The sequence below is a fragment of the Macaca mulatta genome, chromosome 12, assembly GCF_049350105.2.
Source record: "Macaca mulatta isolate MMU2019108-1 chromosome 12, T2T-MMU8v2.0, whole genome shotgun sequence".
Taxonomy (NCBI): Eukaryota; Metazoa; Chordata; class Mammalia; order Primates; family Cercopithecidae; genus Macaca; species Macaca mulatta.
In genome coordinates this window covers 18,511,018-18,538,848 of record NC_133417.1, presented here as the reverse complement: position 1 = coordinate 18,538,848, position 27,831 = coordinate 18,511,018, and the positions used below count along the sequence as shown (strand labels likewise).

The 27,831-nt window shown below is 49.0% G+C and overlaps 1 protein-coding gene across 1 annotated transcript in view; it reads left to right on the top strand.

The window, feature by feature from the left end:
• Positions 1 to 23,015, top strand: part of MARCO (macrophage receptor with collagenous structure) — a 59,477-nt gene extending 36,462 nt beyond the window's left edge. Inside the window, exons 5-17 of the mRNA XM_015109934.3 lie at positions 2,921 to 3,028; positions 3,109 to 3,153; positions 6,012 to 6,056; positions 6,361 to 6,468; positions 9,963 to 10,061; positions 10,172 to 10,207; positions 10,701 to 10,799; positions 10,893 to 10,955; positions 18,932 to 18,976; positions 20,090 to 20,188; positions 20,740 to 20,784; positions 21,440 to 21,616; positions 22,739 to 23,015. Of these exons, the coding sequence (XP_014965420.3) occupies positions 2,921 to 3,028; positions 3,109 to 3,153; positions 6,012 to 6,056; positions 6,361 to 6,468; positions 9,963 to 10,061; positions 10,172 to 10,207; positions 10,701 to 10,799; positions 10,893 to 10,955; positions 18,932 to 18,976; positions 20,090 to 20,188; positions 20,740 to 20,784; positions 21,440 to 21,616; positions 22,739 to 22,872 (1,103 nt within the window). The 3' untranslated portion in view covers positions 22,873 to 23,015. The remainder of the gene's footprint in view (positions 1 to 2,920; positions 3,029 to 3,108; positions 3,154 to 6,011; positions 6,057 to 6,360; positions 6,469 to 9,962; positions 10,062 to 10,171; positions 10,208 to 10,700; positions 10,800 to 10,892; positions 10,956 to 18,931; positions 18,977 to 20,089; positions 20,189 to 20,739; positions 20,785 to 21,439; positions 21,617 to 22,738) is intronic.
• Positions 23,016 to 27,831: the final 4,816 nt, after the last annotated feature.

Sequence of the window (27,831 nt, the reverse complement as noted above, 5' to 3'; positions counted from 1 at the left end):
TATTATGACTATTATTTGCTATTGTTATTATGGTTGTTATTCTGTTATTCTTGAGAAGACTAACTGTTAATACTAGGACAGCCTCCAGCCTGATGAATGCTGGCTCCTCTCCTTCAAGGAGGGGCAGTTTCAACAATTTCAACTGCTTTTGCTGACAGAATCAATGCTTAAACTTCTTCTCAACCCAATGGGTTCAGTACAACCTTCAAAATCTGCCTGTCACCCACCCTAGGCACAGTGCTGCCCACCTCATCCCAGAGCACAGAACATGGGCTCCCTGTGGCTCTCTCTTTCTCTGTATGAATATAGATGTGCGTACATAAAGAAAAACTCCAACTCTCTCTCTTCGTGTCTCCCTCTCTCTCTCTCTGAATATAGATATGTGTACACAGAGAAAATCTCCAACTCTGTCTCTCCATGTCTCTCTCTCTCTGTATGAATATAGATGTATGTACATAAAGAAAACCTCCAATTCTCTCCATGTCTCTCTCTCTCTCTCTTTCTGAATATAGATATATGTGTACATAGAGGAAAATCTCCAACTCTCTCTCTCCATGTCTCCCTCTCTCCCTCTCTCTCTGAATATAGATGTGTGTACATAGAGAAAATCTCTAACTCTCACTCTCCATGTGTTTCTCAGTCTCTCTCTGTCTCTGACTTCTGTCTGTCTCTCTCTTCCCACTCTTTCTTTTTGTGCCTAGAAACCAGAGACAGGAAATTTCTTCCAGCAGCTGGGGCTATAGAGTCCTCGGCTCCTCCTCAGGCACCACGTGCCTCTCCAGATTCCCCGCCCATCGCCCTTTCCCACCCAGGGAGGCTGTGTTCTCTCCCCTTCCCCATGGCTTGCCTTGCCTGGTCAGGGCTCCCAGGAGGTTCCTTGGCTGAAAAGGCCCCAGTGACAAATAGGTGGGCAGGGGAGGAGGGCTGGATGTGGAACCCAGAAGTCATGGTCTTGCTGGAGAGAGCCTGCCTGTGGAACTGCCTTCCCACGCAGGCTGCCTGGGACACAGTCAGGGGAACTGCTCCTCAGCCAAGCTTCAGGGAAGAGGATTGCAAAACCCACCTGTCTCTCTGTTTCTCTCCCCTATCAATCCTGGACTTCTTTCCTTCCTCCCAACAAATATCTATTGAAAGTTCCATGAGGATGAGAAGTTGCCATAGGCATTGGGGATCCAGACATGAAGAAGACAGACGAGGCTCTGCCCTCATGAGCCTTCCTGTTTAGGAGGCAATCAATTTGGAGCCTGATGCAGTCACAGCCCTGGCCACTGCTCTGAAAGGATGGGGCAGTTCCCTGGGTAAGAAGGCAGAGAGCTAGCCTGAGCTGCCTGCAGGCAAGGCAGAGAGAGCCATGTGTGCAAAGGCCCTTGGGTCAGGACAGAGCTTAGTGAGTCAAAGACCACAGAGAAAGAAGGTTCATGTGTCTGAAGCACAAGAGCAACAGGATGGTGTGGGGAGATGAGGCTATGGAGGGGCAAGGATGAGGCAGGCCCTGAGGGCATCCCTAGATAAGCACAAGCACTTTGCTTTAGGGTTTGTTGACTGCTCACACTAACCCCAAGCAACTGTTGGTGTTCAGAGGCACATCGACTCACTCAAGATGATGCAGGCAGGTTTGGAGAAGCTGAATTAGAGTCCTGAGCCTGAGCCCTATCCCTATCCCTGCCCCCAGGGGACCAGGCCACCACAGTGGAGCCGGAACAGCTTGCACTGCTCTTCCTGAGAAGGGATGGTAGAGATTCTGACACTAATGGGCACAGGATCCTAGGAGCTTACCCTGAAAATCGCCTTCTAGCCTGGGAGTAGTGGGGCACTTTCCCTCAGAAGTGCCAGAGGCAGAAACCTCTAGCTTTGATCACCCAGGAGGAGGGACAGCTCTGCAGGGGAGGGGTCTTATCTCTGGCATTGTGGGGTCTCTGAGGTTCTTGTCCCTTCCCTTTGGCCAACAGTAAGAGCCCCTTTCACTGGGTTTCTTCCATGCGTCATGGCCTCTGCTGTCCTCCCGAAGACCCTGTAGGGTGGATGTGCTATTCTCATGTACAGAGCAAGAAACCAGGGCTAGGCCAAGTGAAGACCCCTATCCAGGTCATGCCACTCATCAGTGGAAGCAGATGTCAAACCCTGAAATGATTCTCTCTCCAGAGACACATCCAAAAGGGATCCCTTGCTGAAGTGAGAGGTTCTAGTCACCAGTTGGAACTCCATCCTTCCAGCCTTGTATATATAAAATGATAGGACATATGGATCCCACACATTGGATGGGATTCTACTTTGAAATAGAAAGCACATCACATGCTTTACCGCCACAGTGTCTTGGCAATTGTGCAGGCTTTGCCCTGGGGAGACCTGGAATCTGTGGTCACACTCTAAAGGTGAGATCTCAGGCAAGACCTGGGCATCTCAGAACATCACTGCCCACCTTGGCGATGGGGACGAGGAGCCCTGTATGCCCCCTCTGGTTGTTGTGAGATTCCAGTGAAACTCCATCTGCAAAGTGGTCCTTGGAAATGGTAGAGAATCATGTGAGTTCTAGAAATTATAGGCTCCATTTATCCAGAGCTTGCCTTGTATGTTTTCCATGATTGTCCCCACATGGTAACCTCAGGACATCCATGTGTAACTAGTACACTAATTCCGTCTTACTGATGAGGGAGCTGAGGCTCAAAACGATAATGTAACTTGCAGAAGGTCACCCAGCTAAAGGGGCAGTGCTAATACCTGCCCCCAGGACTGTTTGACTCAGTGTCTCTCTTTTGCTTTCTAGGCCATGGGTTTCTTGCAGGAGAAACTCTGTCTTCTTTCCTTCTTTCCACACAGTTGGCTCATCTCCATGTTCAGTGAACGTTTGTTCAATGAATCACCATGTGAGTTGCCCCATCCTGTTGGCTGACTCATTAGTGTCTCTGCTCCTCTTCCTCAGGTCTTCAAGGTCATAAGGGGGCCATGGGCATGCCTGGTGCCCCTGGCCCACCGGGGCCACCTGCTGAGAAGGGAGCCAAGGGGGCTGCCGGACGAGATGGAGCAACAGGTACAGGTCTTTTTCTGTTGACCCTTAATCATTTTCCTCCTCCTTCTTTGGCTTCACTCTGAATTCCCTTTCCCTTCCAGGCCCACCAGGACCCCAAGGCCCACCGGGAGTCAAGGGAGAGGCAGGTGAGTAGGTGCCAGTTGTGTGCCCAGAAATACACAGCAAGCTTCTCAGAGTGACTGCCGCGGGTTGCAGACTCAGCCCCCTTCCAGAGTCTGGACCTCTGAGGGGTCTGTAGGTGAACGGAGGTCTGGTGGGAGACCCCAGAGGGGCTGAGAGGCTGGGAAGCACCCTTTCTGGTGGCCAGAGTAGGGCCCTCAGGGGCAGGTATGGCTAGATGGCCTTCATCCTGGGTGGGGCTGGTGGGTGTGACTCCTACCCGCTCCTCTGTGTGAGAATGTAAGTCTGCCAGTGCCATTTCGGAAAGTTGGCCTCCTTGGTCCAACAGGGACTCTGTTGTCAGGCACATGCACCTCCACCTTGGACTAGCTCTGTGCCCTTGGGAATGTTTCCTGATGTTTCCAAAGATACTGAGCCTCAGTTTCTTTTTCTGTGATTGGGGATGAGAGGGCTACACAGGGCTGCCAGGGGCGGGGGGGATTAGAGACAATGACCCAAAGCTCGTGATTGTTCCTGGGAAAGTATTAGTTTCCATTTTTTTAGACTGTTGCCTAATTCTGCCCAGCCATCTTATTAATATAAATGGGTTCACGGGGCCCAGTCAGAGAATGGGGGACCCAGAGCTGTCCCTCCCCAGGGACAAACCCAAACATTGGTTTTCCATTCCACTCTACTCCCATCCACCCTTCATTTAGAACCTCCATCTTGCAAATTCCCCAAGGGGTCGAGGCTGCTGGGATGTGAAGATGCAAAGACATTAAGACCTTTACTAGACAAAGGGCAGACGAGAGGATTTACAAGGGAGTTGGGAGTAAACAAACAGGGCTCTAAGCTGCCAGGCTGCTGAGGCAGAAAGAAAACACCACCAGTTACAAGAAAGGAAACTTTTTAGAAAGGAGAATCCTCCAGAAATTGATTTTGGGAAGGAATTTAATAGAAGGGACCACAAAGAGCCTATTGATCTGTGTCCAGCAGGGGGTTTTCTGAGGAGGATTTAAGGGGGGAGGATAGGCAGACCATAAGAAGGAAGGTTTATGGTGCAGTCAGAGGTGTGCACATACATTCACACCACACATACTCACACTCATGTCTGAGGGCACATCTGTGCACATACTCGCATTCTCACACTCACGCACAAACATAATCACACTCATGCACACACATGCACTCACATATACCCATATACTCATGCACACACATGCACTCATACACAAGCATATACTCATGCACACCCTGTCTGAGCACACATCTATGTGCATATTTGCATTCTCACACTTGCACAAGTACAATCACACTTGGGCACATATGCATATGCTCACACACATTCGCAGACATTCACACCCCCCATGCATACACACTCACACTCAGCCTGTGGGGGCTTAAGCAGAGCAAGCTCACTCAGAGGGGAGTGGGTCTCCCTCCATCCTCTTTCCTCTGAGAGAGAGGGACTCAGGCTAGGTGCCTGAAACTCACCAGAGTGGAACCACTGAGGCTGGCTTGAAGGAAAAGCCAGAAGCCTGAGGAGCTCAGTCATTTCCTTCAAGAAGGAATAGAGCTAGAGCCTCCCCTTCTCTTTAGGACTCTGACAAGCAGGCACATCACACAGCCCTGACACAGGGATCAGAGCAGGACTGTGCAATCACTAGCACTAAAACCAGGCAACCCCTTCTTCAGCCCAAATCCTCTGGAACCCACATACTGAAACAGATCCACAAAGCAGGCTGCTGTGCTTCCATAGAGAATGTGGAGTCCAGAGCCCATCTGCACCTTCTGCTTGGGCCCCACTGGTGTCCTCAGAAAAAGCTTTTGTAATTGAGCAACTCACTTAGAGCCTCTCTATATACACCCGCCTCCTCTCACTCCTCTCATTCCCATCCTTTTCCACTTTGCCTCCTGGATCCCTCAATTTCCCCTCATACTCTTACCGTTTCTCTCCCCAACAGATCCCTCCCTGCCCCTGCCCCTGCCCCAGCCCCAGGAACACCCAGCACCTCCAGTCTACTCCACATGCTAGCCTTGGATACCTGGGCCACATGGGTGGGAATCACCATTCTCAATTCCATTTTTGTCTTAGAGCACTAATTATGCATCAGCTGAGGACCAGGTAGTCATTACCAGCCCCATTTTACAGATGAGAAAATTGAGGTGCAGAATACTTAGGTGGCTTTTCCAGGGTCATCCAGTTTGGGGAGTGACAGAGCTACAATTCAAACACACTTGCCTGACTCTAAAGCCTTTCCTGCACTGCCATGCAGGACATATTCCTAGGTGCTGTTCTGGACCTTTGGGAAGAGAACTGTCTTAGCCTGTTTTGTGTCGCTATTACAGAATACCTGAGACTGGGTAATTCACACAGAATAGAAGCTCATGATTCTGCAGGCTGGGAAGTTCAAGATTGGGTAGCTCCCTCTGGCAGCTTCTGGTGGGGGCCTTGTGTTGAGTCAAAATGTGGTGGAGAAATGGAACTAGCTCTCTCGGTAACTAATCTAGTCCCATAAGAGCGAGAACTCACTCCATCTTGCCAGATGGGATTAATCTCTTCATAAGGGATCTGCCTCTATGACCCAAACACCTTCCCACTAGGACCTGTTGCATTGAGGACCAGGCTTCGAATACACGAACTTTTGAGGGATGCTTTCAAACCGTAGCAAGAGCAAACACTGCCTGGAACTGCCAGGGACTCTGCTGTTTGTGTTTGTGCAATCGTGTGTGTGTGTGTGAGAAAGAGAGAGAGCAAGAGAGAGAGAGAGAGATCTCCTTCTGGGCACCTTCCCAGCTAAGCGGATCTAGAATGTCAGCTGATTAAAGACATTTTAGACATTCTCAGACCACAGCAACTGAGCTCTTTTTCCCTTCCTCACAGGCCTCCAAGGACCCCAGGGTGCTCCAGGGAAGCAAGGAGCCACTGGTAACTTGTGCTTGCTCTGCTAGGGACAAATGATGCATTCCCTGAGGCACTGAGGCAGTTCCCCCCGACCTCTCTCCACAGCCCCACCCCAGCCCCAGAAGGTTACTGCCTGCCCTACAGTCCTCTTCTCTTGAGTCCTGCCACACCTCTTCAAGACCACCCAAGAAATGAGCTAGCACATCCCCCAGAAGAAATCTGGGGGTCCCATTCCCTTCTCTCCCAAACACTTCCTGCCCCTTTGCCTCTAGTAGCCTGTCCCCAAAAGGATAGTGGGAGCCCACCTCACCAGCCGTTCTCTTTGCAGGCACCCCAGGACCCCAAGGAGAGAAGGGCAGCAAAGGCGATGGGGGTCTCATTGGCCCAAAAGGGGAAACTGGAACTAAGGGAGATAAAGGAGACCTGGGCCTCCCAGGTGAGGGCCGTATTGGGGGTGTCGGTGCTTGCCAGGAGGCCTGAGGGAACTGGGGCCTGACTTCTGTCCCATTGGGTCTATTCAGTGCTGAGGGCAGGGCAGTGCTCTGTCTATGGAAACCTCTGGAGCACCACACGGGGTCTCTTCTTCCCGGGTGAGCAAAGAGATGCAACGTGAGAGGGAGAACAATGTCATTCCAGGCATGACTATGGCAAGTCGGGGCACAGGCAGTGCTACGAGCTCAGAGAGGAAGCCGAGGGGATGAGGACAGTGGGCCTGCACTGGGCCTTGGGAAGCAGGGCAGACTGACTGACGACAAGGGCAAGAGGGTTGATTTCAGGAGGGAGACCCCAGCCAGCCAGAATCCCCCATTGACTGAGGGTGCTATCTCTAGAACAGTGTTCCTCAAGCCACGGGCCAATACGATAAGAGCTGTTTGGGTGCTTGCTTAAAATGCAGGGAGGGCTCGAGGGTCTCTTTCAAATGCTCTGGACGGTTCTGACCTTGAAGGTCTGGGCACCAAACTCGGAGAAACACTGGCTTAGGGGCTCTGGACTTGACTGAGCATGCCACGCTCTCCACCTCTCAGCCTCCTGCAGCCATTGGGGAGGCTCTGCAGTGAATGGCAGAGAGTGACGATTGTGGGGCCAGGTGGGCTTTGTTCCCATCCCTCCTCCGCACCTGGTCACCTGTGTGACTAAGGCAATGCTTCACCCTTCTGAGCTTTAATGTTCTCATTTTAGAAAAGAATGGTAATTAAATTAAAATAGTAATTAAATTAGACATATTTTACAAGACAGTAATAAGGGTTAGAGACCATGCTTTCAAACTGTCTGCCACATGATAGGCATTAAATATGTGATAACTAGTAATAGGCATAAAATACATGACAGCTAGTAATAGTAATAGTAGTAGTAGTAGTAGTAGTAGTAGTAGTAGTAGCAGTAGTAGTAGTTATCCCGTAAGGTAGAAAGGGAAGGACTTCAGTTTCAAGATCAGACAGACCTGGGTTCTCCTATGGCTCACTAACTGTGTGACCTTGGGCAAATGACTTAACCTTTCTCAGCCTCAATTTACTCACCTAGAAAAGAGGACTAATAATAATACAAACCTTTAATGAGGATGAATTACTGCAGGAATATAAGACATATGAGATGTGTACCACTGTACCTGGCACATGGGAATTCCCTACAAAAAACTGGGAAGGCTTGCCCTCAAGATGACAGCCCTTAGCAGGGATGTGTCAGCCATCCTAAAATATTCAAAGGGCATTTGTGGGAAAGAAAATGGTCTTGCCCAAGGTGGTGCCCAGCAGAAGAATAAGGACCAAGGGACCAATGGACTAAGGCTTCAGGAGGACCAACTGTGCTAAGGCAAGGGAGGAAGAATGATTCAGAACCTGGGGTTGACCCCTGATGAACTGGGTGGGCACTGGTCTTAGCGGGAAGCTGACTGCTGGGACGGGAGGAGGGGCTGCAGAATTCTCCTAGGCTGGGCTGATGGCGGATACTGGCACAGGAAGATGGTTGGGCAGTTGACCTCTGAGGATCCTTCCAAAGCTGGAACAACATAGTTCTCTCTATAGATGGGAAAGGGAAACCCAGACTTTCTCAAAGTGGTCCCGCCAGCCCCAGAGAAGGGGCCACAGCTAGGTCTTTGCCCACTGAGTCTGAGTTATGCTGCTTCCCAACCACACTGTCACAAAGGCAAGCATAGAATCCACACCAAGACTCAGGCCTGGAAACGCTGTGGTCGGTGAAGAGAAAGGCAGCAGTTTGAGTTCTTCAAAAATCAGGACTCTGGCCCACTCCTCCTCTTGCCAAATTTCATTTCCCAAGATCATGAGATCTCTCTCACCCATGGCTTGCTCAATCCACTGCCAGTGGCTGGGCTGTGCAAACCAAGGGAGACCTGACCCCAATAGTGCTGAGATTTTACCTCTTCTCTTCCTGCTAGTAGACAGATAAGCCACCAACTTGAAGTCCCAGGGGACAAGCTTATTTTCCTCACCATACTACTTAGCTGCACTTGGAAAGTTCTGAAGTCAGAGGCAGCTGTGCTTCCTTGGCTAGAGCCAGTGTGGTCCTCTGATTGATGCGATACTGCCCTCTTCCCAAAGCCATCCCCTTTGCTGGGGAGTGGAAGTTGTAGCAATGCAGATGCAGGCCCAGACCATTCTGAAGAAACCTCATGTGGCCCAGCGATGCTGTAACTTGATGGTCCTGGCCCACAGCAAAAAAGGCACCAACAGATTCCTCCAGGGAAACAGTTCTCAGTGCTTTCTAACAGGTGCCGTTGGCCCCGTCTCCAGAGTGGACACTCTGAATGGCCAAGAACAGCCTTCTCTGCTTTTTGCCCCTCCAGCTGTTATAGGACGGCTCAGCCACAACCAAGTTCCTTAGGATTGCTTTGTCTTCCTCAAGGAGCAGCCACCCTTCAAGCATTCAGCCATCTCAAGGGGTCTGATTCATGAGCCTCACAACTCATGAATTCACAGCACTCAATGCCAAGACCCAGGGCTCTCCCTTCTTCCTCACCTCTTCAGAGCTCTCTGCCCCCTTTTCTAAGTCACTGGAGAGAAGGCTGGTGTCATGCCTGAGTCCTCCCCAGCTTCAGAATTATCAAAATCATAGAATGGAGCAATAAATGCCTTTTAACAAAATTGCCTCCCAATAAGCCTTTTTGAAAGCCTAAAAGGTTGTGTTGAAGTGAGATGTTCCTCTTTAGACCTTTGTCCCACTCTCCCCAACCCCAGGGGAGTGGAGTTGAGCACGGACACCCAGCTGATGGTGGGACTTTGGCAGCCTACCAGTAGTGTCCTGCATTGAGTGGCTGGCAAGGTCCAGGCAGTCCACCCCTAAACCAAAGAAGTCGCAGAGCCCTACCCCAGTGAGGAGCCTCTGTCAATTGATATGCACCAGGCACCAGCAAGAGAGGAGGGAGCGACAGAGGACTCAGAAGGGGACAGGCTAGGATGAGCTCTGAATTCTGATGATAAGTGGAAAATTTGAAATCTTGGGTACCAGGAAAGCCCATGTCTGAAGTGCTGGCAGGAATATGAGCTGTTGCAATGTTTTTCTGTCTGTTGACGCCTCAAAGTTGCTATTCTCAGCATTTGGGATCTGCTTTTTGGAATACTCAGGTTTCAATTTTTGAAGTGAAGTCAAATAATTGCCAAAATGCAGACACAAAAATGAGCCAGACAGTGCTGGTTGAGCCTGGGCTATTGTCCCTCCCAAGGGGACCAGGGTTTTCTGTTGACTGTCAGCCATACCAGGTCACCTCACCGAATTTTCATGAGTTTCTTTCTTGTCTCTGGGGCAGAGTGGTCCGCTCCTTGAGGGCAGCGGTCATATCTTCCACTCGTGGGCACCAAGTAGGAGCCCAAGGAGTTTAGGATTTGGGATTTCAGTGGAATGGGAAGTGTCAGAGGAGGACATGGTGGCCTGATTGGTGTTCCTCCCACACCTGACTGAGACTTTTTGGTTTTTCAGGAAGCAAAGGGGACAAGGGCATGAAAGGAGATGCAGGGGTCATGGGGCCTCCTGGAGCCCAGGGGAGTAAAGGTGACTCAGGGAGGCCAGGCTCACCAGGTAAGAGAGCGCGTGGTCACATCCATTGACCTCTAGGTATTTCTTTTTTCTTTTTCTGGCTGGTTGAGCCAAAGGGAAAAAAAATTCCTAAAAGTTCTTTTTCATCTTAGGTTTGGCTGGTTTTCCTGGAGCTAAAGGAGATCCAGGTAAGAACTACAGGAATCTTGGCGTCATCCCAGCTACCACTGTCCCTGGCAGAGTGAAGCTGGGGACCTGGCTCCACCATCTTTTGCTTCATTTTGGTGTTCACCCAGAGCACCTGGGGTTTCTTTAAAACCTGGCCCTGACTAACAGGAACAGAGCAGCCAGCGGGAGGCAGGCCTCACTGATGTTTCTTTCTAGACTTCACCCCACTTTGCCACCCATGGCATGAAGTTAGACAGTCACACCCAGAGCTCCTAGTAAGTCCGTAAGTCCCAAACCCTGCAGATGGAAAAGATTAGTAAGTTGCTGAGAATCATTTTCCTACTACTAAGAGGGCTAGCTCATGGCTTCTAAAGAGAGGTGTTGAATCTGCCAAGAGGACTTTAAGGTATTAAGAGGCACATGTCTCACTGCTGAGAATAGAAGCACCAGGGGTTGGGGTAGCCAGGCCCCCTGCCAACTACCACAGCCTGGCAGTCACTACTTTCCTTTCAGGACAACCTGGACTGCAGGGTGTTCCAGGCCCTCCTGGTGCAGTGGGACAGCCAGGTGCCAAGGGCGAGCCTGGCAGTGCTGGCTCCCGTGGGCTAACAGGTGAGATCCTGGGTCCCGTGGCGAGCACAGAGAGTGATGTGTGAAAACCTGCCTAGTCCAGCCCTTATGCCCTCTGTGGTGTCTGTTGTCTAGGACTTCCAGGGAGCCCCGGGAGTCCAGGAGCCGCAGGCCTGAAAGGAAGCAAAGGGGACACAGGTAACAGAGGGTGCAGTGGGTGAGTAGGTGGGCTTGCTGGGTGGCAGGATGGATAGGGAGAAAAACCGCCTCCTGTTAGGCCCACGGAGGAGGCAGAGGATCTTCTGCGCCTTGGCCTCTGAGGTTCCTGGTTATGGAGGGCAGTTGCCCCTGCCAGGACCACTGAAGCCCAACGGCCTAGGGCTGTTCTTTCTCTTCTCATGGCTCATGAAAGGCCTTGAATGCCATGACCAAACCTCCTGCATCAGGGAGGAGAGCAAAGCACCTTGCTCATACCATCTCCCTGGTCTGCCTCCCAGCTGTATGTTTCTGCTCTCTCCTGCTGACCCTTCATTGGGACCCCCAGGAGGAGGTCCAGGAGTCTGGATTCAGGCTGGAGGATCCAGAAAACTCTTCTTCCACATTTTCCTAAGGGAGCAGCCTGGGAGCACTGACCCACACTAGCCAAACTCACAAAGACGAGTTTATACCATAATGCCAACCCAATCTAGGTTATATACCATCATGTCCATTTAGTCTAGGTCATAAACCATTGTACCAATATAGTCTATTTTATAAGCCAGTTTGGTCCAGTCGCAGTGTGCTCACTTGGTCTAGAAAGTCCAGACTACTATCACAATGCATAAGACCAATTCCTGCCTTTCTGCCCTCAGACATGCAGGGTATTGCAGTGAACAGAGAGACTGTTGCCTGATGGTGTGGGCACTCTCTGATTGGGTATTTCTATGGAGAACTGTTGCATACATTGGAAAGCCAGGAGCAGGCAGGAGGGGCTATGGGGAAGGCAGGGTTATGATGTAAAGCTGCATGTCTGCCAAGGACATCTGTAGACAGTCTGCCTCCACCCCTGTCCTCTGCCCAAGAAGAAGGTCATGCTTGTGTCGGACAACCTGGATGCCCTCACCCCCCACGCTGTGCTAGAGACCCACACTGGGACCTGGTCCTCCACGGTTCTAATCGATTGATTGATTCATTCATCACCACCTCCCGGCAAACCTTGGACCCTGGGTCTGAACTTTTGGGTTTTTTTGAAAGCTGTTGGGAGCCATGGCAAGGGCAGCTTTTACACCCTCTCTGTCCTTGTAATCTGTCCAGCCCCACAGCAGTTGTGTTTTTTATGGATGATGTGTTGGTATGGGAGGATCCCTGCTACCTGATCCCATGTGGATGCCACCTGAAGGCCACCAGCAAGGTCTCACCATGGGATAGGCTCCATCTGGATATGGTCGTCAGACGTTCCTGGCTTGTTCACTGTCCATTCTGATCTTATAATTCCATCTTCACTGGTCCCCAGTCTCAGAATCCGTCTGACTATAGACCTGATGCTCTCTTGCCCCTGAACCTTCTGTGTGGTTTCATGGAGATGATTGCTTTAATCTCTCGGTTGTAAATGGTAGCCACCCTCTGTCCCCGGCCCGACTGCTAGACTAATGTTTCTTGACTAACCAAGAGTATTGGAGGTAAAACATGATTTTGCCCACAGGAGCACTGTGCTCACTCTCCGAGCCCCAAGCCTGGGTCTCCCACAGTCTGAGGGTAGGGAATCCTGCCCCGCCCTTTGCATCTTGGGAGGATTTGCAGAACAAAAGCAGTCCTGCTAATGAGCATCTTCTTGACACCAGTGGGACAAGCACTCTCCGTAGCGTGGGACAAGCACTCTCCGTAGCGCAACTTTACAGTCAAACAGCCATTAAGAGATACAGCCAGGTTCAAATCTAGGCCCATACAAGACAAACCTTGGGGTCTTATTAGTACAATCTATCATGAGGTCTTCCTACCCAGCCCCACCATCAGGGCGTGCTGATGAGTGACACCTCCTCCCTTCATCCCAGTTCAGAAAGGATCGGAGCAGAAGGTAGCAGCTTGTTCCATTCCTGGGAGGAAACATGAAGCTCTCAGGCCCTATCACAGTTCTTAGTTATGTACCCAGGACCCGACACCCATTTTAGCAAAAGACTTTTGGCCCATAGCTTGGGGATCGTTTTAATTTCATCATCATTGAGACCTTGTATATCTGTTGAGCACTCTTATGGCGTTCTCCAATAATTAGGCCTAGTAGTGAGTACCAGCCAGCAAATTCTAGGGGTTACCCCTGGCTGACCAAGTAAACATGAGGAATTGCATTTCAAGTTGGGGCTTGTGATAATTACCGTTTATCTAAAACTGTGCAGGTTGCCCACCCAAGTCCAAATGTTTGCCTTGATTAAGTAGCTGACAGTCCACATGCACATCTCAGAGGGGAATTCCAATAGGACCATAATCTGACTAATCTGGCTGGGTCTGTAGATCATCCTGGAGTCATAGGCTAATAAACTTTTGGAGAGATTACATCTGACAACTTCTGAAGTGGGAGAAGGAGGGGCAGGCGGAGAGTGGGAGCCCGATCTCCCCATCATGGAGGACAGTGTATACTTGTCAATGTCAGGATGTTGGTATTCCCCAAACTAAAGCCACTGCAGTGCTTGGCCAGTTTTGATATATCAAGCCAGGTTTCCAAACTGATGTATTTCCCATTTTGTAAATAAAATCATTAATCTCTCAAGAGAATATCTAGCCACTTTAAATGAAAACAGAAAAATTACTGTGTGTTGACTTGACCTAGGTGACAGCTAGGTTTCATTACTGCGCATTAACTATTTTTAAAAGATGAGTGGTCTGTTCATTGTTATCAGTGCCTCTGGGCCAGGTACTGTGCCTGGGTCTTGACCCCTATGATCGCACTGAACTTACCATTCTCCTTTACAACCGAGGAAGCAAAGGCTCAGAGAGAGTAAACCCTTTGCTCACAGTATCACAGGGAGCATGAACTGAATTCAGAAGTGAATCCCAAAGTCTGATTCCAGAGTTGTGCTTTTCCAGATTCGGTTTTATGGAAGAATGTAGAGTGTATGATTTGAGAGAAATCAGTTACCTTCACCCTATCCCCACCCCAGCCACACCTTCCACTCCTCCATAAATGGGTAAATCCTGGCTTGGTCACCAAGCCTTTCTACCTCCCCCACAGCCACTGACCACACTCTACCCTATTCAGGTGAAATGCTTCCTCTTGTTTGCACCTCTTGAGAGAGAGGAGCCAGCTCATATTAAATAAGACAAAGAGGAAATTCCTTCCATTCTGGGGGGAAGATAACCTCCACATTTTATCAAGCAAGGCATTCAGAACCTTCTCTCAGGGTCACTTTTTTTACCTGCTAGAAACAGACCCTGTCCAGTCTCCATCACTTAGTATTTCTAACATTTTCACTTTCAAAGATTGCAGAAGAATAATCCAATTTTAGCTCTACATGCCTTAGCTATTTTGATATAATATTTGTTTAGAAATAAGGAAGGACTCTATTTCAGCTTGTAATCATGACATTTCTCTTTTTACTGTTTCTACCTCATGAAATAACATTAGAAGCAGCCAAAACATTTAAACTCCAAAACATCAATCTGATTGGAAATTCTTTATCTCAATGGCCTTTATGTCTAAACTATAACAGTGTGAATTTTCCATGCCCTTTTATTTTCCTCTTCGGGCAAAACCGAAGTGCAAATAACACAAAATCCATTTTCTCATCTGTATTTGAAGATGTTTCTCATCTGCATTTGAAAGTATAATTTCTCAGTTAATTCCATTCCTCATATCTAAGTACTGAGATAGTCCAATAATTTATTAAATTCTACTAAGTCAAATCACTAAATTGTCATTTATAAAACTCTTCCTCATTTTTCTCTAAGTTTCTTAGAGAGCTCTGCAGAAGTCTACACATACCCCAATTTTGAGTCCCTTATCCTTCATGTCACTTCTTACCACAAGGCCAATTTGTCAGTTATTCACTCAATCCTCAATTTGCCAGGTAGCACCTAGCCTCCAAGTTGGCATGGTATTTAGGAAGGTTTCCCCAGCCTGGGCAAGACAGCAATGGCCCCCTCTCTACAAAATACAAAAAAGTTAGCTGGGCATGGTGGCATGTACCTGTAGTCTCAGTTACTCAGGAGGCTGAAGGAGGAGGAGGAGGATCACTTGAGCCAAAAAATTTGAGACTGCAACGAGCTATAATTGCACCACTGCACTCCAGCCTGAGCAACAGAGTGAGACCCTGTCAGAAAAAGAAAGGAGAGGAAAGAAAGAAGGAAAGAAAGAAAGAAAGAAAGAAAGAAAGAAAGAAAGAAAGAAAGAAAGAAAGAAAGAAAGAAAGAAAGAAAAGAAAAGAAAGGAGGGAGGGAGGGAGGGAAGAAGGAAGGAAGTTATTTTAATGTATTGGAAATTTCTCCATTTCACTCAGAATCAGGAGACCTGAGCCTCAACTTGAACTTACCCCTGACTGCTGGGTGACCACAGGCTCAGCTACTTGACTTTGCTGATCTTGTTTCCTTTTCTGTGGCGTGCAAGCAGTGTAGAAAAACACCAGGTTCCTGACAGTTTCACAGCATTCTAGGTTTGAAATAGGCAGCTTCCTTGGGAGCAGGAACAGTTGAAGACTTTAGTTAGAACACCAGCTCAACACTAAACAACTGGAAGGCATGTGTTTTCTAACGTAACACATGTTTCTTGGGGGAAAATTTTTTCTGTAAAAATACTTTGCAAGTAAATATTTGGAGCCCTCTCAGCTTGATAAGCTTGTGATACTCGGGGAAAGCCAGCTTACTTATGGTTAAGAAGAAAAATCCAGCATTTATTTGCTCTCCAGTGTAGTTTTACAACAAGCAGCTCTGGAACCTATTTTTTGGCCATTTCTCCCTCTACTCTGCAGGAGCTGATCCTATCAGGATGCTGCCTTGATTTATAGTGAAGTAATTACTAGTTCCTCCATCGATTAGTCCATGAACAACCATTCAGCCAGTGTTCTCTTAGAGTCCAGTGAGGCTTGGAGAGAAATCACACAAACCTCAATGCTAATTTCCAATACCCATTAAACACATATCAGAAGACATTTCATCAAGGTCCAACCTCTGCCATATGAACTGTGGGTCTGGGAGGGTTCAGATGCCAGAGGGGCTGTGAGTTCCTGTAGAGACAAGGAAAGTTGCTCGTAGGAGGTAGGCTGTGAGCTGGTCCCTCAAGAATGAGTGAGAGTCGTTTAGGGCAGTGCTACTCAAAATGTGGTCCTGAGACTTGCAGCATTAGCATCACCAGGGAACCTGTTAGTAATGTGGATTCTTGGATTCCCACTCCAGCCCCACTGAATCAGTGACTCTGGGTGGGCCCTAGCAAGTTGTTTACTAACAAGATGCACCCAGATGATTCTGATGTATACTCTAGTTTGACTACTCCTCTTTTAGGGGGAAAAATGGTTGCAGGAAGGCTGGAGGTGTCTTGGGAACCAAGTGCATAGACCAAGTGAAACTCCGGAGAGGAGTGAGCCTAGTACTAGTGGAACAAAGGTGCCTTCAGGGAACAGTGGGAGGCTGGGCCTGGGTGACAGCCCCGACTTCCCCAGTCACTCCTATGTGACCTTGGATAACTCACCTAGCATCCCTGAGGGTGTACTTTCTCCTCTGTAAAGGAGGGAAATCACACTGCTTTGGAGGGTGGCAGAAAGATCAAACAAGGCAAGGTATGTAAAGCCCCTGGCACAGTGCCTGGCACAATGCAAGCAGCAGAAAATGCTGAGTCCCCTGGAGGTGAGGAGCTAGGAAGGGAGAGTATGGGAAGCAAAGAGGGAGGGTCAGGCTTGGGGCCACGAACCTGGTGAACAGGGGCTTTCCTATGATTCCTGTCTTTAGAGGGCGTTTACTGTTCAGTGCTTTAGAGGACAGTTGGAGGGGTGCATCTCTTTGGGTGGTCACAGTAAAGGGAGGTCACAGTGTTTTGAGGCCACTTCTGCTTACCTGCATGTGAACAGCGTATTTCAAGACTGGTAGGGGGAAAAATCACATTCTATATGTCTATGATGGTGATGAAGTAGGAAACAGTCCACATCCAGACTCTCAGCCCCTTCTATCTGCATCCCAGAGGGTGCCATGTTGCAGAAATCTCTACCTTAAGAGCATGTCTCTAGAGACAGGGTTCAGGGACCCCAAGACACTGTGATGTAGACTGTTTCCTACTTCATCACCATCATAGACATATAGAATGTGATCTTTCTCCTAACCCATCTTGACATATGCTGTTCAGATGCAGGTAAGCAGAAGGGAAACATCTGTCGCTTCTCCTGGACAATCTCAGCTCAGCCCTTCAGGTCAATAGAAGACATTTGCTGGGTGCTAGCTGTGCAGCAATCCTTGTGCTCATGTGTGGACTCAACCTCAGTACCTGAGGTGCTCCCCCACCTGGAGGGGGCACAGGGTCCTGTGACATCATTTATTTAGCACTGGCCAGGCACCAGGCTCAGCACTTGACACACACAATTTCATTTCAGCCTCACAACTGCCTCAGGAGGCAACAAGGAGACTCAGAGAAGGAGACTGAGGCTCAGAGCAGGGACACCTGGTTCAAGGTCACAAAGTCAGTATAAGACAGAAGTGGACTCAAGCCCAGGCTGTCAGACTGTGGAACCACTTTGCTTTAATACCTTGGGAGAAAGGATATCATGTCTTGGGCGAGAGAGGGAAGGCTTCACAGGTGGTGACATCTGATATCATCTCTGCAGAGTTTACAAGCTAAATGTGAGTTCTCCAGGTGAACCAAAGGGGTGAGGCATCTATTCAGAGGGACAGGTGTGTACACAAATGGCCCGGTGTAAGCTAGGGCCTGTCTGCCAGGGGCTGACCTCTAAGCACCTCCAGCTCTTACAAAAACCTATCCCAGCCTCAGTTCTGTCCCTTTCCTTAACATGAGGAACAGAAGTACATGCCCTCTCAGAATCTTCTGGTGCTTCCTGCTTCTCTTGTTGCCTTGGCTCTCCCGCCCTCCTCCCCAGGCAGCGCCAAGCCTGGGGGTGGGATCTGAAATGCCCCTGGATTTCAGGGGCATTCACAACTGCTCTTGCTCATTATTCCAAGAAGGGGCCCTGAAGAGTCTTGCCAGCCCCTTGCCTCTCCCTCCACTAACCAGCACACTGCAGGTGCTTGGAAAATCCAGGGACTGAAGTGAGAGGTGGGGCAGGGCAGGCAGAAACTTCCCCAAGGCAACTGCAAGGAGGTTGACTGAGCTCCGTGCTTGGCCGGGGGCACAGATACTTATGACTCACTGTTGGTGTTCCCCTTGTTACCCTCTAGTAACTTTTATTGATAGTCAATAATGAGCTTGCATTTTCCCAAGTTTGTGTAACTGCTTTGAGGAGTCCTATTTCTCTGAAATAAAATAATATTGGCACTTAGAATCAAGAGGACATGATCTTGCTAAATGAACAAATTATTATCTCACAGTGACCCAGCAGGGCGCTGGGGACAGTGGGTCTTCCATGAAACTTTACTGAAAAAAAAGGATGAATGGACAGAAAGAAGGAAGAATGGGGCAACTTTAACATTAACTACAATAGGATAATCACCAATGATTGTGGTTATTATTTTTCCATTTTCTGGACATTAGACCCTTTAGCCACGTGAATCTTTAGCCACTGGGGGCCGCAATGAAATAAACCAACAAATACTTGTAGAGCATCTATTAGGGGTGAGGACCCCCAAAGCTCCTGGTGGCCACTGAGCCCCCTCCACAGTCTTTTGGCAATAACTTTATTTTGGCAATTACTTTATTTACCAGATATCTCCCAATTCTCTTCCAATATAAATGCAACAGCAGGGAATGGGATTGGATTTAGATGCCAGGTCAGGTTACTGGTGGGCAGGGAAGGCCAGCGGTGCATCTGAGGTCTGTCTAATCCAGGCTTTCATCCAGTACCTTGCTGTTTCACCCCCAATACACCTGTTCTCATTCATCTGCAGACTGTCTCTTTTTATGATCTGCTGAAGAGGCTTTAAACAATCGTGGAGAACCAATGTATCTTTCCATCTGCATTAATCAGACAAAAGGTAGAGGTTGTCTAAGATTAAAAATGTCTAATATCTAAGTTTTATTATCTCCTCCCCCCCTTTTTTTGTTTTGATCTTAGGACTTCAAGGACAGCAAGGAGTAAAAGGAGAACCAGGAGTTCCAGGTAAAGGGCTGACTGCATTTTCATCCCTCGGGGTGATGACGGGGAAGGCCTGCCCACTCAGAGGGCAGGTCTTGTTGACTTTGAACGCACAGCTGTGACCTTCTTCCAAAGTGGAGGTTAAGACTCCAGGCTCAGATTTCTCCACTGCAAAACCTGGGAATAACAGGAACTCAGCATCCTGAGGGGTGTAGCATGTGGTGCAGGGGCTGAGGATGGCAAAGGGGGAAAATGTCAGGAGAGCTAGGGGTGCAGGCGGAGGCTCCAGGCTGTACAGCCGCCATGGAGTTGTGCCCCTTCTGCTCCATCCACGGCTGCTGCTTCCCCGCCTCAGCTGTGGCCCACTTGCCTCTTCTTCTTGGCCCCCAAGCCTCTCCTGGCTGCCTCCCGCTGCCTGTCGCTGGGCTTTCTTATTCTTATCCTCACCTCCAGAGCCTGGGCTGCAGTTGGGTCCTGAGCCGGCACCAGCTGCGGGGTGTTTCTAGGCCTCTCGACAGCCCTGCCCCTGTGAGTGCAAAAGTAAAGTTTTTCAGACACATTTCTCGAGCAACTGTTCTTCCTCATAAGCTAGATATTCTATTACCATTTTGTGTTTTGTTTTGTTTTGTTTTTTCAGTTTTTTTAGAGACAAAGTCTCTGTATCACCCAGGCCCGAGTGCAGTGGTGCCAGGATAGCTCACTGCAGCCTTGGCCTCCCCACCTCAAGTCATCCTCCCACCTTGGCCTCCCAAAGCATGGGATTACAGGAGCAAGCCACTGTACCCGGCCTCTGTTACTATTTCAATTCACTAAAGGAGACATCGAGGCTTAGAAACATTCTAGCAAATTCTCCCAGCGTGGCTAGAACTTCCACATAACTATGTAATTCCGGAAGAACCAACAATCTGTGGAATACCACCAGCTATTTTAGACTGCCTGTTCTCGACAGCGTTTACCTAAGAGTTGAGAGACCAGTGCAGCCCCCATATGGACCAAAGACAGGCTGAACGTTCAGATAGCCCAGCCATGGGGGAGGTCTGGCAGTTAAGGATAACTTTTATTAAACAGCAAGGCCCTTGGGTCTCTCTTGGGAAGGCAAAGCAGGGTACCTGACCAGGGCACTGTCTCTCCTTCCAGGCCCTGCAGGTGTGAAGGGAGAACAGGGGAGCCCGGGGCTGGCAGGCTCCAAGGGAGCCCCTGGACGAGCTGGCCAGAAGGGAGACCAGGGAGTAAAAGGTAAGGCCTCTGCATCTGATTCCTTGGTTCTTAGGACTATGCTTTACAGCCAGTTCTGTACCTGAAAACAGGAAATGCCCTGTTTTAAGAGTTTTGGGGGTTTTCAGAACCCAGGAGGGTAGAGGTTTATTTCCTTAATTGGCAAGTCTTGCGCTGGGGGTTGTCCTAGGCGTGGAGCACACAGCAGTGGATTAGGCGCAGCTCTAGAATCTGAGACAGGGGTATGAATGTGCACTTGAGCCATGCCCCATGACCCAACACCCCTAGACGGTTTGCATGAAGGAGATGAGCCCATCCCACTCCATGTCCCTGACCAAGGGTCCCTCACCAATCTGACTTCAACCCCTCTTGCTATAGCTCAGGCCCGTTTCTTCCTGCTTAATCATTGGCACCCGCAGGACGTCCTGTACCCACAATACCAGGCCACAGGCGAGACCCAGGGAGAGTCTGACCACCCCCACCCCTCCACCCGCTCCCCACTCCTGCAAATGCAGGCAAAGGCATCCTGCCTGGATTTCTTTCAAACCGTGTGGGTTTTCTCCTCATGACAGGATCTTCTGGGGAGAGAGGAGTAAAGGGAGAAAAAGGTGAAACAGGTAATCACTATTTATATTCTCTTTAATGTGTGCTTTAAAGTCAATTCTGCACCTGAAAATTGTGTGTGTTGGGGGAAAAGATGGTTCTCAAATAAATTTCTCATTTTGGGGAAGAGTTGAGGGTCTAGTCCCGTGAATGAGCCTGCCCACGGCACACAGCAGCAGTTAGCAGTTTCCCTCCCCAGCCACTCTCTCACTTCCTTCCTTCTCTCCCTTCCTTCCCCCTTTCGCCTTCTTCCTTTCCTTTTCTCTCTCCCTCCCTTCCTCCCCTTTTCCTTCTTTCTTTCCTCTCCCTCCCTCCTTCCTTTCCCTCTCTCCCTCCTTCTCTCCCTCCATTCTTTCCTTCCTTCCTTCTCTTTTCTCAACTTTTCTTTTTTTTCTCTCCACAACACGTGACAAGACCTGGTGTGTGCAATTTGCAAACCAGCCACAGGGGCACCTGCCCCCCTGGCCTTGTGCCCGCAGGCCCCAGGTGCACGGAGGCTGCATGCCAGGTTGGGTGGGTGCTGTAAAGTGGGATCTTCCAGGCTCTGGTGACAGTCAAGCAGGGGCATTTCTTTTCCTTAACTGTAGAACTCCAAAATGAAAAGAAAGAGCCCACACTTACCCAAAGCCCCGCCTTCCTCGCCTCTCCCACGTGTGTTTCTTCACCCAGGTGAAAACGCAGTGTCCGTCAGGATTGTTGGCAGTAGTAACCGAGGCCGGGCTGAAGTTTACTACGGTGGTACCTGGGGGACCATTTGCGATGATGAATGGCATAATTCTGATGCCACCGTCTTCTGCCGCATGCTGGGTTACTCCAGAGGAAGGGCCCTGTACAAAGTGGGAGCTGGTAAGTGAGTTACCAGCCAAGGGCCTCTTCCCCAGAGGTGTGGATGTGGCTTTCTCTCGCTGGTGGGGTGTTGGCGAGTGACTCAGTGTGGTTTGCCTTAAAAGAAAAGAATTGGTCCAAGCAACCAGAAATCTCTGCAGCACAGGGCTCCAGGTATGCGTCCTTCCAGCTTGGCCACCCCAGCAGAAAGATGACCTGTCTCCTCCAGCGCTGACAGTGAAGGCTGGCCTTGCTTCAGTCAATGTCCATCCAGCCCTGGAGTCAGAATGCCACATGGCTGAGGGTGTTTGCCGGAGATGGCTCTCCAAAGGACAGATGAGTTGCAGGAACTAGAAGAACAGAGAGAAGATTCAGGGCAGGCAAACAGAGACGTTCACTCCAGCTATCTGCAAACTAGCATCCTGGATTGACCAGCAGTCTTGGCTGTGATCATGTTTAAAGAAAAGATGGGAAGGGAAGAGGAAACAAATCAGAGCAGGGGCTTACTAAAATTTGGGGAAAATGTCTTCAGACGCTGGAGACTCAGCCTATGTCTTTCAGCCAAAAGTTCAAACCTTGAGCAAAGGAGTCAAGTCCCCAGGCAGAGCCCTTTTCTCTGGCCATAGAAGCTGCCCCAGCAGGACATGAGGCCGGTTTCCCCGCTTGCTCCCAACCCCAAGTGCTCCCTGTCCTTACTCCAACCCAAAGCAAATGCTAGCTTTAGAGCAGGGCGATGGCATGATTACAGAGGCATGTGAGAAAGGTGGACACAGTAGGAGTGAATTAGCAGGGAGGAGACTAAACATTAGGATACCCCCAACCCCCCAGGAAGATATTTCAAATAGTGTGGGGTTTAAGTATTAAATATTTGCATGAGACTTTCGTCAAAGGGTAGAGAATAGAATGGAGGCAGAGTCATTGTTAAAAAAAAAAAAAAAAAAAAAAAAGTAGGCTAAGCCAGCCATCAGCACATTGGACCAGAATGGGCCAGAATGACTGTGAGAAAATTTGGCAGTCTATCCCGGATGGAATCTCCCAGGCACACACGTGGCTGCTTTGCTATGACTCTAATCCTACCCTTCTTGCTCTCTCTCTCTCTCTCTCTCTCTCTCTCTCTCTCTCTCTTGCTTTCTCTCTATCAAGGCACTGGGCAGATCTGGCTGGATAATGTTCAGTGTCGGGGCACGGAGAGTACCCTGTGGAGCTGCAGCAAGAATAGTTGGGGCTCTCACGACTGCAGCCACGAGGAGGACGCAGGCGTGGAGTGCAGCATCTGACCGGGAAACCCTTTCACTGCTCTGCTCCTGAGTGTCCTCGGGCTCACACATGGGAAGGCAGAAGATCTCTGAGGAGTTCCCTAGGGACAACTGAGCAGCCTCCGGAGAGGGGCCGTTAATAAAGTTCAACATCATTGACTGTGGCTGAGTGTCAGTGTGTTCATACCTCTCATCTCCATTGATGTGCCCACTCCATGCACCACAACATTTCATTGAATTCTCTCATGTCCATAGCCAGGGGAAGGAGAGGGTGGAAGTGGTGACACAGAAGGTGAAGGTCACTTATGGTCAACCTTACTCTTGACCATCTCTTCAGTCATTCAGACATAACATCTCTCATGGTGAGCTCTCTCTCCCCTTTTTTGTCCTCCCCTGACCTTGACCTGGTAACATTCCAGCACACACATGAACTCTCTTCATGCCCTGTGCTCTGTGCTCCACCCTGACTCCACCTGCCCCTGGGTCCTTGCTCTCTCTCAGCTCCCTGCCTGCTGGGCTAAGCCCACTCTCCATGTTGTAAACCACATAGTAAGCTTGAATCAGTCTTAGAGTCTCATTGATCTTTCCTTACATACATGGGTCGGATTTACAGAATGGAAATAGTTATCTGGAGTGAGAGTAATCAAAAAGGTTTTCTGAAAAAGCACAATTTGAACTGGACCTTAAAGGGTGGGGAGGATGTGACCCCTTCTTGCACTACAGTGACTCTGTCATTCTAGGACCTGTAGGTATAAAAGACTTTGTTTTCTTGAGCCTCTCCTGTGTCCCTTCTTGTGGCAACAACTGACTAACCATCTACTGAAAGAACACAGAACGCTAGGTGTCAGGTTTTGACTGAGGTCCGAGGGGAGTCAGTGGGCAAGTGGCAGGTAGCTGGAAGAACACTCGAGGAATCGTAAGGAGTTTTGATATGGTTTTATTCTCTCTCTCTGGACACAAGCCAGCTGTGGGCATGAGTGAGCCATGGGCACAAGAAAGCCATGAGTGCAAGCCATATGTACAGTGTCAGCAAGGTAGTTATACCTTTTACAGACAACAGTGGCTCTGAGCCTCACATGAGCATGTGTGAGTGGTTACATAATGTGCCTCACGTGGCATGGTTACATAATGTTTGGAGTTGTGCGCCTGCACTCCAAACCCACTGAGTCACGCTGCGCCGGCTGGCTGCCTCGGCCTATTCCTGACTAAAGTGCAGCCATTTCCCTTACACTAGGGTATCACATAATATAAATAATATTATTCTCATTTTATAAATGAGCAAACTCAACCTCAGAGTGGTGAAGCAATGTGGTATGCTGGCTGCGCTTTGCCCAGCTTATATTCATGGCACTAACAACGTGACTGCAGCTCCTTTCCCAAGAAGCAAGGTCTGCTTTCCACACCTTGACTCTGGGCTGGTCTCAAAGACTTGCTTTGGCTAACAGAAAGTGGCAAAAGTGCTGGGAAGCAGTTCCAAGCCTGGGCCTCAAGGGACCTTGCACTGGCTTGCCCTCTCTTGGAATCCAAGCTGTGTTATGAAAACAAGACTGGCTAGCCCATTAGTGGGGGAGTGAGCAGGTGGAGGGGGCCCAGTTGCCCCAGCTGAGACCATTGTTCATCAGCTGGCTCACAGCTAACCACGGCTGCATTAGTAAGCCCAGCTGAGTTGGTCAAGTTCAGTCCACAGCGGAAGAACTACCTGCCCAACCAACCCACAAACTCTTGAGAAATCACAAATGGCTGTGGCTTACCACCACTAGGGTTGGGGGTGGCTTGTTATGCAGCAACTGATAAAAATTAGTTTACAGAGGACACACAGCTAGGAAGGGCAAGGCTGGGATTCAAACTCAGGACGGTCTGACACCAATAAGATTGAGAGAAAGGAGGGTTGCTGCTGCTGGCATTTCTGCCAGGTGACTCCACCCATAAGCTCTCAGGCTGTGCTAAGCTGAAGAGATTTCTCTTTCAGATCCACAGGGGCTGCCGCATGCACATGACTGCCGTGTGTCAGGACACTGGTTTTGTAGTTGGTGAACAACTGGGTAAAATCAGCACTACGACGTCATCTGGGGCCGCTGAATGTGAAGCATGGTCTCCACATGACTCTGTGGCAGGAGACTTGGCTGCACTGTCCACTTGAAATGTGTCTTCCCTCCTATGCTCCTTTCCTGGCTGAGGCCTGCAGCTCTCGGCAGACTGGCTGGGCAGGACAGAGATGGTGGGCCTCTCAAAAAGAAACCCTGTGCACAAGCCCTCCTGCCACTCCCTCGCCTAGCAGGGCAACCCACAGGGCAGATCATAGTGGTGTGGCTGAGAACAAAAGTTCTGGACTCCGATGGCCCAGATTAGGGTCCTGGTGCTGCTGTACAACAGCTCTGTCATCTGCACAAGAAAGGCATCAAGCCTCTCCAGGCCCAGTTTCCTTCCCTGTAAAATAAATAGTGACAGTTTCTTCCTCATAGAGTTCTTGTGAGGATTCATTGAAATCACAAACAAAAAGACAGCACACAGTAGGCACTCAGCCTTTGTTGTAGTCATCCTTTAAGACCCTTCCCAGCTCACCCCTCCCCAACATTGGCCCCACTGAGCCCTCTGCACAAGGTGGATAGGTCTTCTCAGACCCTCCCATCAGAACCAGGCTTGGGAGGTCTAGGATGGTGAGTCTGTGGCTCCTCCAGAACCTGACAGAGATGGAGTGAGGAGTGCAAGAGACGTATTGGGGGTAGCGTCTGTGAAAGGGAAAAAGTGGAGGGAGTGGGATGAACAGGAGAGCCTCAGACTGTGATGCAGACATGCCCTGACTTGGCTACATTGACAAGGACATGCAGAGCAAAGATGGCCTCTCAGAGGGGTCCTGGGTGGGCAGGAGTAACAGACCCTAGTGCTCTGCCCTGCCCTGCTCGGTCCCTGGCCTGGGGCTGCCCCAAATGCACAGCCTTGCCTGGGGAGTGGAAGGGAGTCCTGAAGGTGCCACCACGGGGCTGGAGGCTCCCATGCTCTCTGTGGCCCGAAGGCACATTCTCTCCAGAGGCCAGAGATTCCAAAGCACTGGAGAGATTCAGAGAATCCCTGGCTGCTAGATGGTTTGCTGAAAAGAGAATAGGATTTGAGATCAGATTCAGATCCCAGCACTAGTGACCAGCTGTGTGGCTTTGGGGATGCCACAAAGCCTCTCTGAGTTTCTGTTTCTCATCTGTAAGGTGGGAATAATGATAATGAAAATACTGCCATCTGGAGTGACTGCTGTGCTCTTGGTACATACTGGGGACTGAATAACCATAGCTTGATTAGAATCGCTTCTGATACCAAGCCTCATTCTTACCATGTCTCCACCCAGCATACCTTACCTTCTTCCATCCATCACTCCAGAATTCTCCCCACCCTATAAGGCCCAGTTCAAATTGTGCCTCCTTTAGAAAACCTTTTTGATTGCTCTCACTTCAGATAAATATTTCCTTTCTCTTTATCCATATAGCCCACCCACGTAAAGAAGGAAAGTTCAGTAAGAATCTAAGACTTACTTACCATGTGGTTTGTAACATGCTAGATGCTAGATGCATTATATCTTTGCACTAAATACCCATGATTGTTTTTATTCCTCTCAGCAACATTGCGTGGAAAATTCCATTATTATCTCCATTTCAAAAATGTAAAAACTGAGGCTGAGAGAAATAAAATGATTTTCCTTTGGTCTTTAGTCTTTAAAACTCATCTTCTGGTCTTTCAGTTTTAAATACATTTTTGCTTGCACCATGCTAGATTCAAGAGGTATTCAGAAAACATGCATTGTTGCAAACTGAATCAGAGAGTATATAGGAATCTTTATTGTTAAAATTGTACACAAATAGCACTCACCTGATGGTGTTGTTCTAAGTCTGTGGGATTAGCCAGGTGATTAAGCCGACTTCAAGGAATTTGTTAAAACACTCTTCAGTTCCCCTTTGTGGCAGGGTAATCAGAAGTGAATAAGGCCAAGTCCTAGGAATATAAACCAAAAACTCACAAAAAGAGAGACGATAGGCTAGTAAACATATTTTTTAAAAGTTTATCTTCACTTATAATAAAACAAATGCAAAAAAGAGAGAACATTTATTTGCATGTTAAATTGGCAATTAAAAAAAAAAAATCCTTGATGTTGATGAGACAGGGAGAAAACAGGCCCCAGTACCCACTGTGAATAGAAATAGAGATGTATTTTCAGTGACAGAAAGGGGCAAAATGGCAAGATGTAACCCAAGCTTTTTTTTTTTTTTTTTAATTGTACTTTAAGTTCTAGGGCACATGGGCACAACGTGCAGGTTTTTTACATATGTATGCAACCATGTTGGTGTGCTGCACCCATTAACTCGACATTTACATTAGGTATATCTCCTAACGCTATTTCTCCCCACTCCCCTTACCCCACAACAGGCCCTGGTGTGTGATGTTCCCCTTCCTGTGTCCAAGTGTTCTCATTGTTCAATTCCCACCTATGAATGAGAACATGCAGTGTTTGGTTTTTTGTCCTTGCGATAGTTTGCTGAGAATGATGGTTTCCAGCTTCATCCATGTCCCTACAAAGGACATGAATCCATCCTTTCTTTTCTTTTTTTTTTTTTTTTTTTTTTTTTTGAGACAGAGTGCCGCTCAGTCGCCCAGGCTGGAGTGCAGTGGCTCGATCTCTGCTCACTGCAAGCTCCGCCTCCCGGGTTCATGCCATTCTCCTGCCTCAGCCTCCGGAGTAACTGGGACTACAGGCACCCGCCACCACGCCCGGTTAATTTTTTTGTATTTTTTTTAGTAGAGTCGGGGTTTCACCATGTTAGCCAGGATGGTCGTGATCTCCTGACCTCGTGATCTACCCGCCTCGGCCTCCCAAAGTGCTGGGATTACAGGCGTGAGCCACCGTGCCTGGCTGAACCCATCCTTTTTTTATGGCTGCATAGTATTCCATGGTGTATATGTGCACATTTTCTTAATCCAGTCTATCATTGATGGACA